General features: G+C 38.1%; 1 protein-coding gene across 1 annotated transcript in view; it reads right to left on the reverse strand.

Moving 5' to 3' along the window:
- The window catches only part of CNGB3 (cyclic nucleotide gated channel beta 3), a 244,371-nt gene that overhangs the window by 60,505 nt on the left and 166,102 nt on the right, over window positions 1–17,764 (reverse strand). The window contains exons 12-13 of the mRNA XM_006880559.1: window positions 10,795–10,936; window positions 2,915–3,074 (exon numbers count right to left, since the gene is read on the reverse strand). Of these exons, the coding sequence (XP_006880621.1) occupies window positions 2,915–3,074; window positions 10,795–10,936 (302 nt within the window). The remainder of the gene's footprint in view (window positions 1–2,914; window positions 3,075–10,794; window positions 10,937–17,764) is intronic.

The raw sequence follows: 17,764 nt of genomic DNA on the forward strand, positions 1-17,764 counted from the left end.
TAAAATGATAGTCTGGCAGGTTAATCACATTTCATAAGCAGAACTGCGTGTTCTGAATACTTAACATGCCCCGTGCTTCTGAGAATTGCTTATTTTTGATACTTGTTTTATATTTGTAAAAATTTGTGATATCATACCCTTCTATTCATGTCCATACTGATTCTAAAGATAAAAAAGGTGTCTGTAAAGCATCTCAGTTCATTGTTTCCAAAGGCTTTTAGTCTCTGTTGTTGTTGTGTACTGTTGAGTCAGACCCAACCCATAGGCGACCCTCTGACAGGTTTTCAGAAATAGTTAATCACATGGGAGGAGACTGCCCATCCTTTTCCCGCCTAGCAGATGGTGGATTCCAACCGCAAGCCATAGGGAGTGCAGCACAGTTTCTTCCTACTGGGTCTTTAGTTATCACCTTAAACTAAGGGTTTAGAGCAGTGTGTACTGCTGTTCAGGGGAAGGAGGCTGCCATTGCTCCTTACGGTGTTTCCACTCCTTGTTGGAAAAGCTTCTGGAACAGCTTTAAGAATTCAAGCTAAAGGCATGAGGATTTCATCATTCTGAATTTAGGCAGAGATCAGAACCTGGGGGCAGAGATAACTCAAGAGTGGAATAAAGATGAGGAAAATATCTTACTCTAAACAACTGATAATTTATTTTTGCTCTTAGGGACCTTTGCTATCTGAAAAGTATAACCTTCATTTTGGAGGTAATAGCTTTTAGGTTTTCAGTGACACAGATTTCTATTTTTATAAGGTAAGGAATAAACTAAAGGTTAAATTTGCTTCTTGCCTATACTGTCAAATTATAACTTAAGTTAAATCCTTTAATAATTTTTAACTTTAATACCATCTTAGTAATAGACAAGGGGATTCTGACAGCCTAGCGATAAGGAGTTGCACTATCAACCCAAACACACCTTCTGCTCCACGGGAGAAAGATGGCAATCTCTTCCTGTGTGATTTACTCTGAAAACTCAGTGGAGGGTCAGTTATGAGTCAACCCTGATTTGACGTTACATAACAATAATGCTTAAGCTGAGGTACAAACCCAAAGTCAGTAGTTTGAATGCACTAGACACTACACAAAGTTTTCAGTGTAGAGAATTCTATGGAGTAGTTCTATTCTGTCCTACAGCATCACTACGAATCACAATATACTCAATAGCATACAACACCATCAGCAACAAACAATGATAACAATAACCAGAACCAAATCCATTGTGGTGGAGTTGACTCTCCTAGTGACTATGTTGTTCTTGTTGATTGGCTTTGAGTCGAGCACAACTCAAAGTGACCATATGAACAAAAGGCCTGAAGCCCCTCTACAACTATCGACATTTATCAAAGTTCATAGAGTTTCTGGAAAGATGTTTAGGAAGTGGATGATGCTTCAGCTTCAAACCTAGTTACTATAGAACAGAGTAGAATTGCTCCATAAATTTCCCAGAGCTGCAACCAGAGTGCTCCTTGGAGGTCAAGAAGGTGGACTTTATCACACTAACTTTGGGCATGTTGTCAGGAAGGAACAGTTCTTGGAAAAGGACATTATGCTTGGAAAAGTAGAAGGTCAGCAAGAGAGGACACATCCTTCATGGGATAGGTTGATACAGTGACTGCAACAATGGGCTTAATGAAATAGGGCAGAGCTCATGAGGATGGAGCAGAACTGTGCAAGGTTTCCATCTGCTGTTCATAGGGTTGCTATGAGGATGACTTGATCAGTGGCACCTAACAACTACCACTCTTTGCAGAAGCAGACTGACAGCTGATCTCAGAGAATCTAGTGGGTTAGAAACATTCATTATTTGTTTGGTAAGCAGTCAAACACTTAACCATTTTACCACCAGGGCTTATTGATAAAGAAATAATACTCCCTTAAAACCCACAGCCTTCCAGTCAATCTTGAGTTATAGTGATCCTACAAGACAATATAGAATTGTCCCATATGGTTTCCAAGGCTGGAAATCTTTACCGAAGTAGACTGACTCAACTTTCTTCTGAGGAGAGGCTGGGTTCGAACCACAGACATTGAGATTAATAGCTGAGTGTTTTAACTACACTATACCACTAGGTCTCCCTCAACAAATATAAAACCCAAATGTCATTGCTTTTAGGTAAGTCTGACTCATGATGACTCTCCATTGGGTTTCTGAGGCTGCAAATCTTAACAATACAGGACTGTATCTTTCTCCTTTGGAGCAACTGGTGGATTTGAATCCCAACTGTTTCAGTTAGCATCCCAGTATGTAATGCACTACAGCAAAAAGAAAAGACCCCTTTAATTCTTCAGGGAACTCTGGAGGCCTAATCATAAGAAGCTGTGCTACAAACCCCAAGGCAGTTCTGACTCCAAAACACACAACAACAATAACAACATTTATTCTCCAGGGTGTCTTAGAAGCCATTGGGCGTTCTGCAGCATGATGAAAGCAGCTTGAAAACTGCTGTTCTTTCTGAGTACTATGTTCCCAGATGGGTGTGGTGTTACAGAAAGAGCAAGGTTTTGGAGAACACACTGGAGACCTGAGCTGCACTGCAGTTCTATATTAAGACTGCATCTCCTTGGTCTTATTTTTCAATCAAGGAACTCCATATCCTTTTTTTCTACAAAGAGGCTGATAACATTTAATTTATCTGATTATTTTCCTTTTCCTTAATTTTCTTCATGACTTTTATGTGAAATTGCACATGTAATACCTGACATCTAGTAGGTGTTAAATAAAATATAGCCTTTACCTCTCTGAGGTTTGCTTAACTAGCATTAGATAGCTAGATATTTTATATTAAGATATTAAGAAATAAAGACCATCTAATTATTTTTCATGTAATTTGTTGAAATCCAACCAATTTCTAATTCAATCATTTACAATTTTGATTATGCTATGTGGTTTGAAGGTACTAAGTCATTTAATGCCTACCTAGCATCCTTTGAGAGTCCCATGTATAATCATACCAAGTCCGAACCCGGGTCTGTACACTTTTGATAATGGAGTAAGTGTTCATGTAGGCAATGGTCTCATCCATGCAGGCACGGAAGTGGTTCTGATTGGCTGTGGCGGCTCCAATTACATCTCTCATCTGCAACCACAAATATGATCTGTTGGTCCACATCCAGCAGTGGAATAAATGATAAAATAGTTTTTAAGAGTTTGGTTGTACTTAACTGTGCTCATCTATTAATTATCTCCTAATGCACTGACTATTTGCTCATAAATACATTGATACTGGGTTCTAATTGTACCCTTGCTTTCAAAATATAAGGAAAATCATACCCTCTCTTTGTCTCAGAAAGAATGAGAATAAGACTTCCTTTTTCTATGATGTGAAGTTATTGTGAAGATTCATTCACACACTGTACATGAATCATCTTTGTCAGCTTGTGTATTACTGCACAAAATCTACATTGATAATTAAAAAAAAAAATCATCCAGCTTGTGCTTATGCAAGGAGGGAGCAGTGAGAGTTGAGCAATTGCTTGGGAAATTGGATAGTCCCTTTTGGCAATTCTCACTTAGACAGCATCCTTCATAGATTATCCGGTGTGGCTGACTATATAGACTCAATTCATCATGAAATTGCAACCTCTGTACTTCCCTTTGTGTTGTTTAGACAGATCAAATCAAATCTCATCGTGCTAAGGCATAGTATTCAGCAGAAGTTGAAATGCGCTGAAATTACTGAAGCATCATCTACTGCTGTGACAATACTTAAGGAACTGTCAAGTTTTAGTTCTTGGATGTTTATAACTCAGCCATAAAAACCCACTCTAGGTTAAAAGCTGATCTTTAAGGTCTCAGCACAAAAAAGATATATAGCTCAACTCTTCCTCTCACAGAGAGGGAAGCAAGTGGTTATAAATTTGCCTTGACTGTGAGTTTATAATAGGGAGGGAAACAAGGGCTTCACTTTCACATTCTCAGGACTGTGCTCATTCATTCTCATCTCTAAGATCTTTTTGCTTATGGGAACTACTCATTCTTGGGATTCCAGATCAAATCGCTCTTTCTTTGTGATGCTTCCCTCAGTTTCTAGTTTCAGAAGTAAAGGAATCTTCTAATCATTGAAAGTATCTGCTAAGAAGGAGTTATTTAAATAGCCAAATGAGATATATCTTTAAGTCTCTATGCCTGAGTGACTTTTCCAAATATTCTTCAACAAACTCCATGCATAGATCTTTCTTTTCCAAATTTCCTACAGTAGTAAGGATCTTAAAGTTGTGAGACTTAGAATATTAGGAGTCAGGTTAAGAGCTTCAATAGAATGTTAAGTTAGAAAACAAGGAAAATAATAAGCATTGGGAGGATATGAGGAGAAGAAATGAGTCTCTGTTAGAGAAGAGATTATAGTTTAATATGATTACAGGTCCAGAATGTTGTTGTACTTAGCAATTTTGAATAAAGGAAACTTTTGTTGCAGGCCTTTTTACTTTTTGTCTAGAGACAGAAAATGGAGCATGAAGCCACAGGGGCATAAGTGTCTTTCCAAAAAGGGGCAGAGGGAGTGAGATTAGCACAGCGCCTCAATTCCACAGACCAGAAAGCAGATAAAGAGCCCATAACCTAGCCCAATGGTGCCTCTGGAGCTTCACCAGCAGCAAGAAATTCTTTTATTCATTATTGACTCACAGACTTTACTCAGAGTTGTGGTTCTGAGAATGGGGTGTTTTAGGGAAATAAATTGATACATTGCTGTGTTTCTACACAGCAATGGCATACTCTCTCCACCACCATAACCAAAGTCTCACTTTCAACAGGGTCTTACCCCTTACTGAGGGAAGCTGTCTCTCTCTCTCTCTCTCTCTTATCCTATTCCCACAGCTGTTGATGTTTTGCAAGATAATGAGCCCGCAGCTAAGGTAGCTGGAGACCAGAAGGGGCTAAGGTAAAGGATAAAAAAAGTAAAATCCAACTTTAGGCTAACAATGCACTTTTCTTTCCATATTTTTTCCCTCAATATGTTTCATTCACTATGACTGAAAGGCATAAGCCTTTATCTCCAGCCTCTTCCTTTTTTTTCTGTGCTCAGTACCAAGTTTTCAAACTATCTTGTTGAGAATCTTCCTCTTTTTTACTGACCTTCTATTCTTGCTAGCATGTCTTTTTCAAAGATTCACTTCTTCTGACAACATGCCTGAAGTAGGTGAAACGAAATTTCTCAATCCTTGTCTATAAGGAGCACCATAATTTCACTTTCTCCAAGAAAGACTATATTTTTTTGTTCTTTTGGCAGTCCCTCTTTTATATTTGTGAGTCTTCACCAACACCACATTTGAAAGATGTAAATTCTGTTTATGTTTTCCTTATTCATTGTCCAACTTTGACATGCATATGAAGCAATTGAAACTACCCCCCAAAAAAAATAAAAAAAAAAAAAAGAAACTACCCAAGCTTGGATCAGGTGCACCTTAGTCATAAAAGTGATATCTTTATGTTTTGGCACTTTTTTTTTAGCATTTTGGCTGTTTCTATTTCTTGCTATTTTGAATAACATTGAAATAGATGTACATATCTCCATTCACATCTCAGTTCTATTTTCTTTGGGGTATGTTCCTAGCCGTGGAATATCTGAGTCATATGAAATTTCTATGTCCAGTTTTTAGAGAAAATACCAAATTGCCTTCCAGAGTGGTTGTACCAGTGCTTTGGCACTTTAAAGAGGTCCTCAACAGCAGATTTGAGCAATATAACACATCTTGCTAACATGTGAGGTCTAGCTTAGGAAGAACGGGTTAAGGCTGAATACTACATTCTCAAAGTGATGCTGATGCTGCTGAGTCCAAAGATTGCTTTGAGTGACAATAATAGAGTGGAACTGATATAAATGTTTATTATTTCCCTCTCCGTCTTATCTATAAAATTTACCCTGGGTAAGGTAAAGGTTTAACAGAGTAAGGGTTCAATAAATGTGAGATGTTACGATTATTTTTAGTACTATTATTTAGGGATCTCTTAATTCTTTTTGTTGTCATGTGCTATCGAGTCACCTGTGACTCATTACGACCCTATGTACAATAGCTCTGATCCCTGCCCTACCCTGAGCCAGTCTCATTGACTCAGACACACCTACCCTAAATATCCAGTTACTGTGTCAATCCATCTCATCTGGGGTCTTCCTCTCCTGTGCTGTCCCTCCACCCTTCCAAGCATTATGTCCTTCTGACTACATGCCCAGATTATGTGAGATGGAGCTTCAAAATCCTTGTCTCCAAGGAGAAACTTGGTTTTACCCTAAGACAGACTAACTTGTTCTCTTGGCGGTCCATGGTATGTTCAATACTCTTCTCCAGCACCACAACTCAAAGGCATCGATATTCTTCTGTCATCCTTAGTCATTTCTAGCTCTCTGAGGCATAGCAAGTAATTGTGAAAATCATGGCCTGGATCAGGCACATCTTAGTCCCTAGACTGGCATCATTACTCTTTAGCACTTTGGAAAGGTCCCTGATACCAAACTTCCTCCATGCAATTAGTCTTTTGATTTCCTGACTGCTGGTGCCAAGAGTGCTGATTGTAGAGACAAACAAGGTGAAATTCTTGACAATCTCAACTTTTTTTTTCATTTATTGTGGCACAATTTACCAGTTGGCCCAATGGTAGGAATCTTTGTTTTCTTGATGTGAAGTTTCAATCCATATTGAAGACTATAATCCTTGACCTTCTGAAGCAAAGAACTTTGAGTCCTCCTCTGTTTTAGCAACTAAAGTTGTATCATCTACATAATGCAAATTGTTGATAAGTCTTCCTCCAATCCTGATGCCACATTTATCTTCATAAAGTCCAGCCTCCCGAATGATCTGTTCTGCATACAGATTAATAAGGTATGGAGACAGGATGCATCCCTGACACACTCTTTTCCTGACTTTGAACCATGCACTGTTTCATTGCACTGTTCTGAGACTGTTTTCTGGTTGAAATATAGGTTTCACATGAGTACAATCAAGTGTTCTGGGATTTCTGTTCTTCTCGAGGTTAGCCACAATTTATTGTGATCCGCACAATCAAATGCCTTTGCATAGTCCATGAACACGGATAGACATTCCTCTGGCACTCTTCGCTTTGGCCAAGATCCATCTGATATTAATGATACTGTCTCTAGTACTATGGCCTCTTCTAAAGTCTTATATAGTTAGTAAATGACAGATCCAAGACAAGGATCTATCATTTACTGACTGTATAAATGACAGATGCCATTAAAAAATATATATTTTATATATATATTGAGCAAAGATGCAAATGAAAGAGACAGATGATGAAGTTAACAGTGAAGAAGCCCAGCACTGGGCACCCACTTTGATTCACCCCATAGCAAGAACTTGGTAATCCTGTATAGACCCAGAATTGTAGCAAGAAGGCACCATCAGCTGATTATGTCAGTGAAAGGGAAAAGTGTGACTTCTCCTTCCCACCCATTTTCTCACAAGGATCAGCTGAATGATGGATGGGGTTCCCTTGCCCTGAATTAGCTCTACTGGAGATCGAGGTTATTGTTAAGTGCTATATAGGTGGTTGTTGTTGTTATGTGCTGTCGAGTCGCTTGCACCTCATAGCGACCCTATGTACAACAGCCCAGACTCTATTCTGTCCTGTGCAATCTCATTGTCTCTGAGACACTCATCCCGATTACCCCAGTCACTGAATCAATCCATCTCTTAGAGGGCCTACCCCTCCTGTGCTGTCCCTCCACCTACCAAGCATGATGTCCTTCTCCAAGGACCGGTCTCTCCTTACAACATGACCAAAGTATGTCAGATGAAGCCTCAGAATCCTTGCCTCCAAGGAGCAGCTCAGTTTAACCCTCTCAAGAATGAATCTGTTTGTTTTCTTGGCAGTTCATGGTACCGTTAATACCCTTTTCCAACACCAAAGCTCAAAGGCATCAATTCTCCTTCTGTCCTCCCTAGTCATTGTCCAACTCTCTGACACATAACATGTGATTGCAAAGGCCATGGCCTGTATCAGATGCACCTTAGTCTCCAGAGAGACACCATTGCTCTTCAGTACCCTGGAGAGGTCCCTACAGTAGACTTTCCCATCGCAATACATTTCTTTATTTCCTGGCTACTGGTGCCAAGAGTGTTGACCGTGGAGCCAAGCAGACTAAAGTAACAACAATCTCAATCTCTTCACCATCCATCCTGATGCTGCCAATTGGTCCAGTGGTGAGAATCTTTGTCTTCTTGACATTGAGGTTCAATCCATACTGAAGGCTGCAGTCCTTGACCCTCTGCAGCAAGCATTTCAAGTCCTCCTCAGTTTCAGCAAGCAGGGTTGTGTCATCTACATAACGTAGAATGTTAATAGATCTTCCACCAATCCTGATGCCAACTCTCTGAACGATCAATCTCAACACTGTCTTATCTCGTGCCATCCTCAACAATCTCTGACACACTCAAGCCTATTGCTGCAGTCACCATGTCAAGCCACCTGGTTGAAGGTCTTCCTCTTTTCACTACCCCTCTCCACCATGCGTTGGTTTTGAAATCTCGTTGGAACTGGAGGAAGCCACAGAATGCTCCCAGGGTCATAGGGTCACTATGAATCATCTATGACTTGATGGCACTTAACAACAACAACAACAACTACAACAATAACAACAACAACAAGAGAGCTCAGTTGACCTGAAAGTGATACAACCAAGCTAAAGATGGGTGATTTTAATCTTTGGCCCTCAGGCTTGGTTTTAATTGGTTTTCGTCAAATATTCTTCTAAGTGTTATAGCACTGGTCTGTCCATTTGCTGTACAGAGGTCACTCATGGTTGCTGTGAAGCTGAACACTGTTACACTGATGTGTCAAATGTGATAATGGTTACCCATGATGGACAGTGTTTGACGGAGCTCCCCAATTAAAACAAGCTTGGAAGCAGGAATGGCATCTACTTCCGGAATAGCTTGCCTCTGGAAACCCTAAGAACTTGGAGAAATGATGAAAGTTATATAAGTGTTCAGGTCTTTCATTCGTAGGGTCACTATGAGTCATCTATGACTCGATGGCACATAACAACAAACAACAACAACTGATTTATTTACATAGTTTGAATACATTGTTTTTCACCAAAAATCCTTCCCATTTCCTTCACCTCCCCACCCATCAAATTGTGCAACCCTATGATTAACACCCTACCCCCCATCCTCACACCTTTATTTCCACCCTCCCCCCACCACCTTGGCTCCTCATACTTATTCTACCATAATGGTTTTATACAGTATTTATCCTTGTGGGACAGAGTTAGGTCACTCAGCATAATGCTCTCCAGTTCCTCTCAAATTAGATGGTAATTTACAAAATGATTGCTCCTGCATGCTGCATAGTATTTCATTGTATGAATGTACCACAACTTCTCAATCCATTCATTTGTGGCTGGACATCTGGCTGTTTCCATGTTCTTGAGATGATGAATAATGCTGCTATGAACACTGGTGTACAATTTTCTTTTTGAGCCTTAGTTTTCAATTTCTAGGGGTATATTCCAAGCAATCGAATAGCTGGGTCATATGGAATTTCCATGTTCAGCTTTTTGAAAAAATGCCAAACTGCCTTCCAGAGTAGTTGTACCATTTTACAATCCCACCAACAGTGTAAAAGTGTTCCTATCTCACGCACCACATCCTCTTCAACATTTATTACCTGTTTTTCTGTTAAACTTTGTCACTGCTACTGGAGTGAGATGGTATCTCATTGTGGTTTTGATTTGCATCTCTCTTATTGCCAGTGATTTGGAGCATTTCTTCATATGTCTGTTGGCCTTTTGAATATCTTCCTCTGTAAAGATTCTTTCCATGCCTTTTGTCCATTTTGTAATTGGGTTACCAGACTGTTTCCTTCTGGAGGCCCAGGAGTAGTCTATAAACTTTCATTATGAGACTCTTGTCTGAAATAGTATTGCCAAATGTTTGTTCCCAGTCAGTAGGTTTTCTTTTCATAATGTTGGAAAAAGTTTTTGATGCACACATGAATTTATTCTTTAGAAGGTCCCATTCATCAATTTTATCCTCTTCAGATTGTGCATTTCTGGCTGTATTTGGCAGTCTCTTTATACCATAGATAAGAGTTCCTAAGCTTGATCCCAGTTTGTCTCTTAAGAACCTTATGGCTTTGGGCTTTACTCCCAAGTCTCTTATCCACCTTGAGGTCATTTTTGTGTATAGTGTGAAATGTGGATTGACATATGCCTCTTAATTTTTTTTTTAAACCAGAATACTCTCAGTGAATGAAATATTAAATGTGATGTGGCTACTTCCCAATGATTTTAAGGGAAAAAAAATGATGTCTGTTATGCACATTTAATTGATATGAATTAAAATTCTTTCTAAACCACTAATCCAACAATACAGTTAATTAAATGGAATTGAAATTCTTTCCAGACCAGCTTTCTAGTTTTAGACAAGTTTTAGCTATGTAATATTCATCTCCCAAATAAAAATGTTTTAAATAGTGTTTCCTTCACAATCTTTCTCACCATTCCATTACTAAATTCTAGCTAGAGGTGCCACATTTCTGGAATTAAAAAAATATGAAATAGAGTGAGAGGGAGTGTATACCACCCTTTTAGATGGATTGAGAGGGAATATATAATATTCCTTTAGGTGTTAAATGTTTTTCTGCATCTTCTGATAGACTTAATATTTTAAAAATTGAAAGGTAATGTTGACTCAATCATATTTCTCAATTCATTAAAATAGATTCAAGTTAGTAAGAATCATAAATATTTTTATTTTCCCTTCATAAGATTTATAAAGACTAGTTAGCGTTCTAAAAATCATAGTATTGAATATCTAATGATTCATATTTCAATTTACCTGACCAATCAAGCTGGAGAACACAAAAACTCCCAAAAAGAAATTCAAGAGTTGAAAAACAATTTCAAATGTGGTTTGTGGTTCTGGAAGACCTCCAATGGTAATTAAAGATCGAACTGCCCAATAAAAGCATCTCAGATATCTGTGAAAAGAGAAGATAGGCATTTTCTTTTTATTACAACACTGAAATACCATTTTGCTTTGGAGCACAAATTACTACTAAATCACAACAAATGTTTTCTTAACACTTACAGACAGTATTGACAAATATCATGTTTGCTGATAAAAATATTCTTCACAATTATTGTGAAATAATTAAATTCTAAAGTAAGGGGGTTTGTTAACTAGCTTTTCTATTTATCACTTGCTATAAATAAATCATCCCATACCTTTTGGGTAGAAACAACCATTTTCTAAGGCTTATAATTTCCCGAGTCAGGAATACGTACATACCCCAGCAGAGATGGCTCAGTGGTGTCTCACAATGATAGGATCCTCACCTGGAGTCACTGAATGGTCAGATAACTAGCAGGATCGAATGGGGCCAAGCATCCAGAGCATTGATTCTAGCCATTGACTGGTATTCTTATCTCTCACTTACTCAGTTTCTCATTGCTATTGAGTCAGAACTGACTCATCTCTGACCCTCCAGGGCGTTTTCAGAGGCTGTAAATCACCAGAAGGAGACCTTCCATCTTTCTCCTGCAAAGTGGCTGGTGGATTGAAACTGTATTGCCTTTGAGTTGACAGTGCAACTTCTTACCCTCTAGCCCACCAGGGCACCCATTGTAGTTATCTAGGTCTGTTATAATTGACATACCACAAGTAGTTGGCTTTAACAACCAGAGATTTATTCTCTTTTAGTTTGTTGTTGTTGTTAGGTGCTGTTGAGTACAACTTATAGTGAACAATAGACCTCAACTTTATGCTATCCCATGCCATCCTCAAGGCTGATACACTTGAGTCCATTGCTGCAGTCACTGTGTCTCTATTGGTCTTGTTGAAGGTGTTTCTCTCTTTTGCTAACCCTCCACCTTTCCAAGCACAATGTCGCCCTCCAAGGAATAGGTTCTCCTAGTAACATGCCCACTGTATGAGAGATGAAGCGTTGTCATCTTTGCCTCCTAGGAGCACTCTGGCTGCACTTTCTCCAAGACATATCTGTTTGTTCTTTTGTCAGTCCACGGGATATTTGGTACTCGGGTCCAACACCACAGCACCACAGCTCACATGTATAGATACTTAATCATTGTCCAATTTTGAGATACATATCAAGCAATTGAAAAGAGCATGGCCTCAATTAGGCACATTTTCAAAGTGACATCATTGTTCCTAATTCCTGACAGCAGACATGTCCAGTGCAATACATTTCTTGATCTTCTGACTGCTGGTATCAAGGGTGTTGATTGTGGACCCAAGTAAGATGAAGTCATGACAAGTGCAATCTTTTTTCCATCTATTATGATGGTGCGTGTGGGTCCAGTAGTGAAAATTTTTGTCTTATTGATATTAGATGCAATAATATTGAACGCCTTTGATCTTCCACCCTTATCCTTCTAATTCGGTTTAATAGATCATGAGGGATTGTTACATAGCTTTCACATGTATCATTTCATCTACATACTTTGTTGTTGATATGTACTATGGAATTGGAATCAACTCTTAGCTGACTCTCTGTCAAAGGAGGAGATTGCCCATATTTCTCCCATACAACTGTTGATGTGTTAGAACTGCATGCCTTTGAGTTAGTTGGCAGAGCAACTCTTTATCATTAAGTCACCAGAACTCCTTAATACGTACTGTAGCAGGACACAATTCTATGCATGATAGTTGAATTTCTCTTTTCTTCTTCACATTATTTCCCCAAAAAAGTGTCTTCCTCACATGTCCAAGTCTGAGCTGATAAGCTTGATGTAGGGGCTGGATTGGTATCCTTTTCTTTTAATGCAATCTCCACGTGATTAACTTGGGCTTTCTCCTATCATGGTAGTGTCAGGGTAGATGGACTTTTTACCATGGCACCCGATTTCCCCCAGAGCTGCTTGGACTTGGCTTCAAGACTTCCTATAACCTTGGAATTTAATAATATTTTAACCTGTTACCATATCCTATTTGTCAGTTTTCCATTAGTCATGAAGGCAAGCCCAGATTGAAGAGAAAGGAAATGTAAATCTACAGTTTAATGGGAGCCGAAAGAATTTGAGATCATATTAAGGCTATTATGCTAGTGATCCGTGGGGTATATTACAGAGATCAAAGATATTTGTGCATACAGGCGACCCTTTAACAGCTCACATCCAATTATTCCTGTAATGGAAAACAAAGCAGGTAAATATTGCTCTTTGTCTTTTCTCACCACATCCTATTACATTACTGAACATGAATACACGGCAGAGACAGAAAAGTATTGAACTCCATCTTAATAGGGAAATTACTTTCAGGTGTAGCAGGTAATTTATGTAGATATTAACATTGAAGAAAACCAAACATACTTAGAAATATATTCAATAGACTTTGAACTTGGATTTGAGCAATTGCAAGTTGAGAGGCTGAGATAGTTATAGTCCAGACATGAAGGGGCTCAAGGATCCAGGGCAACAGAAGAGAATGTGATATGAATTGGCATAATTTTAGTCTTTGTTATCATGGGTGAAATGGGTTTTCAAGTCTTTTGTCCACTTTATGACTGAGTTAATTGGCTTTTGTTGCTAAGGTTTCAGTTTATATGTATTTGGGCTCTTAAATTCTTGGGTATATGGTTTCCTGGCATACTGCATTAAATCTTGGACTGCTAAATGAAATGAGCGCGTAGAATGCACCAGCTGCTCTGCTTGAGAAAGATGGGAAGACTACTTCTCTTAAGGTTTCAGCCTCAGAAACTAGATGGAGTGTTACTATGGATTGTAATGCTTGATGGCAATGAATTATGATAGCCTCCCAGTTGGTAGCTTTTCTTTTCACTTTTTCTGAGTGAAATCTTTTGATAAATAGAAGTGAAATTTTTATGAGGTCTCATGCATTTATTTTGTCTTTTGAGATTTGTGTGTTTTCGGGAGAGTCTTTCCCCATCCAAGGGACTTAACATTTCTTATGAAATATTAGTTGACAATAGATGAGGAGGTGTACTTCTGGACTCATGGTTCTGTTCCATCGGTCTGTATATCTTTCAGTGTTTATTCAGTACTAGGCTATTTTGATTACCACAGGTGTGTTTTAAAATAAGGAAGTCAGAGTCCTTCTAGTTTGTGAATCCCTTTCGACATTGTTTTAACTTCTTTGGGGTGGGTCCTTTCAAAGAGGCTTTTAAATATAGTGAGTCCCCATTCGTTATTTCACTGTCCAAAATGAGTAAAAGTATGTAGCATCTTTTACAAAATCCTGCTGCAGTCAGTATGCTGTTTCTTATCTGAGTGCAACATATATAGCAGCAATATTTTAAGTAATTGTGCATCAATTGCTGAACAAGTTAGTCTTTTTCTCTTTTTGTAAAAATATATTTTCAGATGTAACAAATAAGCCGTTGGGGTTTCCAGAGGAGGAAACAAACAGATTTAACAGGAAATCACTTATTTTGAAATTTCGTGTCTTTTGAAGGACATACATAGGGGTTTTTTTGTGTGTGTTCTCTACCGTTTTTCTCCCACTGTGCTTACAGTAATAACAACAAAATAATTATAGGCTTGGAAAACATGGTGCCAAGAGAATAAAAACATTATCTTTTTGTAGTTTTTTAAAAAACAGACTTTCTTGCACTTACTGATATTATAGTGAGCTTAATGTTCAAGTAAACTTGAGAATAGCATGAAGTACTGAATTCATCTTATAGATTGCACTTTTAACTTTTCAAATCCCAATATATAATTTTATATACTTTCACCTTATCTGTTTTCTTTTGATCATAAGTTCTGAGACCATGAGTCACTTGAAATTAAGGAAATGTACTGAGTCTAATTCTGTCTGAGAGTGGAATGGGGTTAGATTCTCTCTCCACACAGCTGACTATTTAGGTGCTTGCATTAGTATCCCTGGCAGAACCCTGTAGTCTTGTCATTGAATGTCAACAGAAAAAGCCATAGGGATTATTCCTTCTCCTTTTCTTACTTGTAGAGATTTTAAAAACCAACAAAGGGAATGAAAAATTCTGCCATGATTTTCCAAATCTGAAGGATTAGTCTAGAAAGGTCGTCTGGATTTATTTTTTTAAAGACCTTAAATAGTGAGTTATGTTAATTGGACGTTTTCTGCCCTGATGCTTTGAGATTTATTTTGGGATTCTCTTCTCAGTCACGTCTTACACATAGACATGCACACGCAAAGGTAAGATTTGTAATTTAATTAGATGGCATCTTATTGATTTCCCAGGATTAGCTTAATTAGTCAAGTGTGTCCACCTCTAATATCCACACTGCAGGCGGATAGATCTTTTCAAGGAGACTCTCTCTGTTTGGCTGATTTAATGCCTGAACTACCTAACGTGTTCTTTCTCTCTGAAAGTATATGGGGAAAAGTAATTTAAAATGCGTCAAGTTAAAACAAAGAAGAATTTGACACAAACCAAAAAAAAACACACATTAGTATGAAGCTAGACATTAAGGTTGAAATAAAAAAAGTGGCATGAAACTTTCCCCAACATTTAATTATGAGAAATTTCACACACACACACACACACACACACGAAGGAATTGCAGTGAACTTTCATTCATATGCTCAGCATCTAGATTCCGCCTTTTACTTTGATTACCCCTAGTTTGGCACAAGATCCTCTAGGTATCTCTCCATTAATTCATCTTATTTTGGGAGTATATTCCAAAGCATTTTTTAGATATTTCTTCCTAATTCTGGTGGCTTAGTTAGTAAACAATTGCACTGCCAACTCAAAAGCAAGCAGTTTGAATTCACCAGCGTTTTAAAGGAGAAAGATGGGCAATTTCCTCCTGTGTAATTTCTCACTTCTGAAACCTGCTGGAGGGTCAGGTATGAGTCCATTAAGCCTTACATAAAATATTTTAGAATACATATTCTTAACTAGCGTTCAACATTTGTTCAGCACTCTTTTTTATTTTGAGAATATAATGAAAAGTAGAGCTGGGCAATGACTAACGATGACAGAAAAATGGATGCCTTTGAGTTGTGTTAGTGGAGAACAGTCTTGAACATACCATGGACCATGAAGAAAGCAAATAGGTCTGTCTTGGAGAGGGTGAAACCTGGTTTCTCCTTGGAGGTTAGGATTTTGAAGCTCCGTCTCACACACTTTGGGCACATGGCCAGGAGGGACCGACTCTTGGAGAAGGACATCATGTTCGGAGAGGTGGAGGGACAGGTACCGAAGAGGGAGACCCCAGATGAGATATATTGATAGTCACTGGAATAATGGGGGAAGGTGTTGGAGACAGTGAGACTGGCTCAGGACAGGGCAGGCTTCAGAGCTGTTGTAGACAGGATTGCTATGTCACAGGCAACTTGACAGCTCATAACAACAATGAAAAGTATTAATATAATATTCTATTTATAAATTTTGACAACTTCATATATCTGGGTAACCCAAATGTGTATCAAGATACAGGAAATTTCTGTTGGTAATGTTCTTTCAACATTCCAATATTCTTTTTAGTCAGTCCTTTTTCCTACTTCCCTAGAGGCAATCACTATTAATTTTTTCCACTACATTTTAATTTTGTCCATTTAGCATTTTCATGCAAGTACAATTGCACATTATGTACACTTTTGTCTAATACTTTGTTAATGCTTCATAATAATTTGAGATGTATCTGTTATTATATGCATTTTTTGTTAATTTTATTGTGTTTCTGACTGAGTACTATCAGTTGTGTGAACATATCATAGCCTATTTAGTCTTCAACTGATGACTCTCCAAGTTTCTATAAGTAGAACTTCTATGAACATTATTGTGAAGTCTTTTGGGTCAATACCTAGGCTTGGGATTTCTCAATTTTAAGGCAGGTACATTTAATTTCATAGTAGAGTGTTAGAGACAACTTTTCTCTGAAGGAGTTGCACCTTTTCCATCCCTTTCAACAATATATGAGAGATCCAGCTACTCCATATTCTTTCCCCAACACTTGACATTGTCAATAGTTTTAATTTTAGTCATTATAATGGGTATGGGATGGATTGTGCCACTTTAAACATCAAACTACTATTTATGTGCAGATTTTTTTTTTTGAGGGAGAGGGAGGAGTTGTTTATATTTCAAAGGCAGAATTGGAAAAATAAAAGTTGAAAAAAATAGAAGTATCTTATTAAAATTCTTCTTTCACATTAATACTTTGATCTGAAGTCAGGAGACTGACCTTTGGCCCTAGTTGTCAGGGTCCAGTCCCAGTTGTCATGGAGCCATGGACTGTCATCAACATAACCTTGAACCCTGAAACTAGGGTCTCAGTTGGATTCAATTCAGTGTCTTAATAGATTTTTTTAAAACTACCTTAGTCCTTCTTAGTCTGAAGTTCCTGCAGACTTCTAATAGAAGCTCTGGGTTTGTAAGTGAATTGCACCAATAGAATTTAAGCCCTATTTTATATATATATATTTATATGTCTACCATATAGTATGAATATAATAATACTTCTTGGGTAAGATAAATGAATGAGTAGAATGTTTTTGCATGCCCAAACTAGTTGTGTGGCCAAGTTAACTTTGACTCATGCTGACATTATGCAAGTCATAACAGAGTTGTGTTCCATAGGTTTTCAGTGGTTGAATTTTTCAGAAGTGGATTGCTAGAACTTTCTGATGAGGTGCCTCTAAAACAAACCCAACTCAACCCAACCCAACCCAACCCAACCCAACCCAACCCAAACCAAACCAAACCAAACCACAAAAATCTATTGCCATTCAGTAGATTCCAACTCTTGGTATCCAATCTAATTTCCTGGGTTGTATATTACTGTAGGAGAAAACTTTTCATCTTTTTACCACTGAATGGCTATCAGATTTTTAAAAATAA

Source organism: Elephantulus edwardii, unplaced genomic scaffold (genome assembly GCF_000299155.1).
Source record: "Elephantulus edwardii isolate Elephantulus edwardi_28Jun2011 unplaced genomic scaffold, EleEdw1.0 scaffold00008, whole genome shotgun sequence".
NCBI lineage: Eukaryota > Metazoa > Chordata > Mammalia > Macroscelidea > Macroscelididae > Elephantulus > Elephantulus edwardii.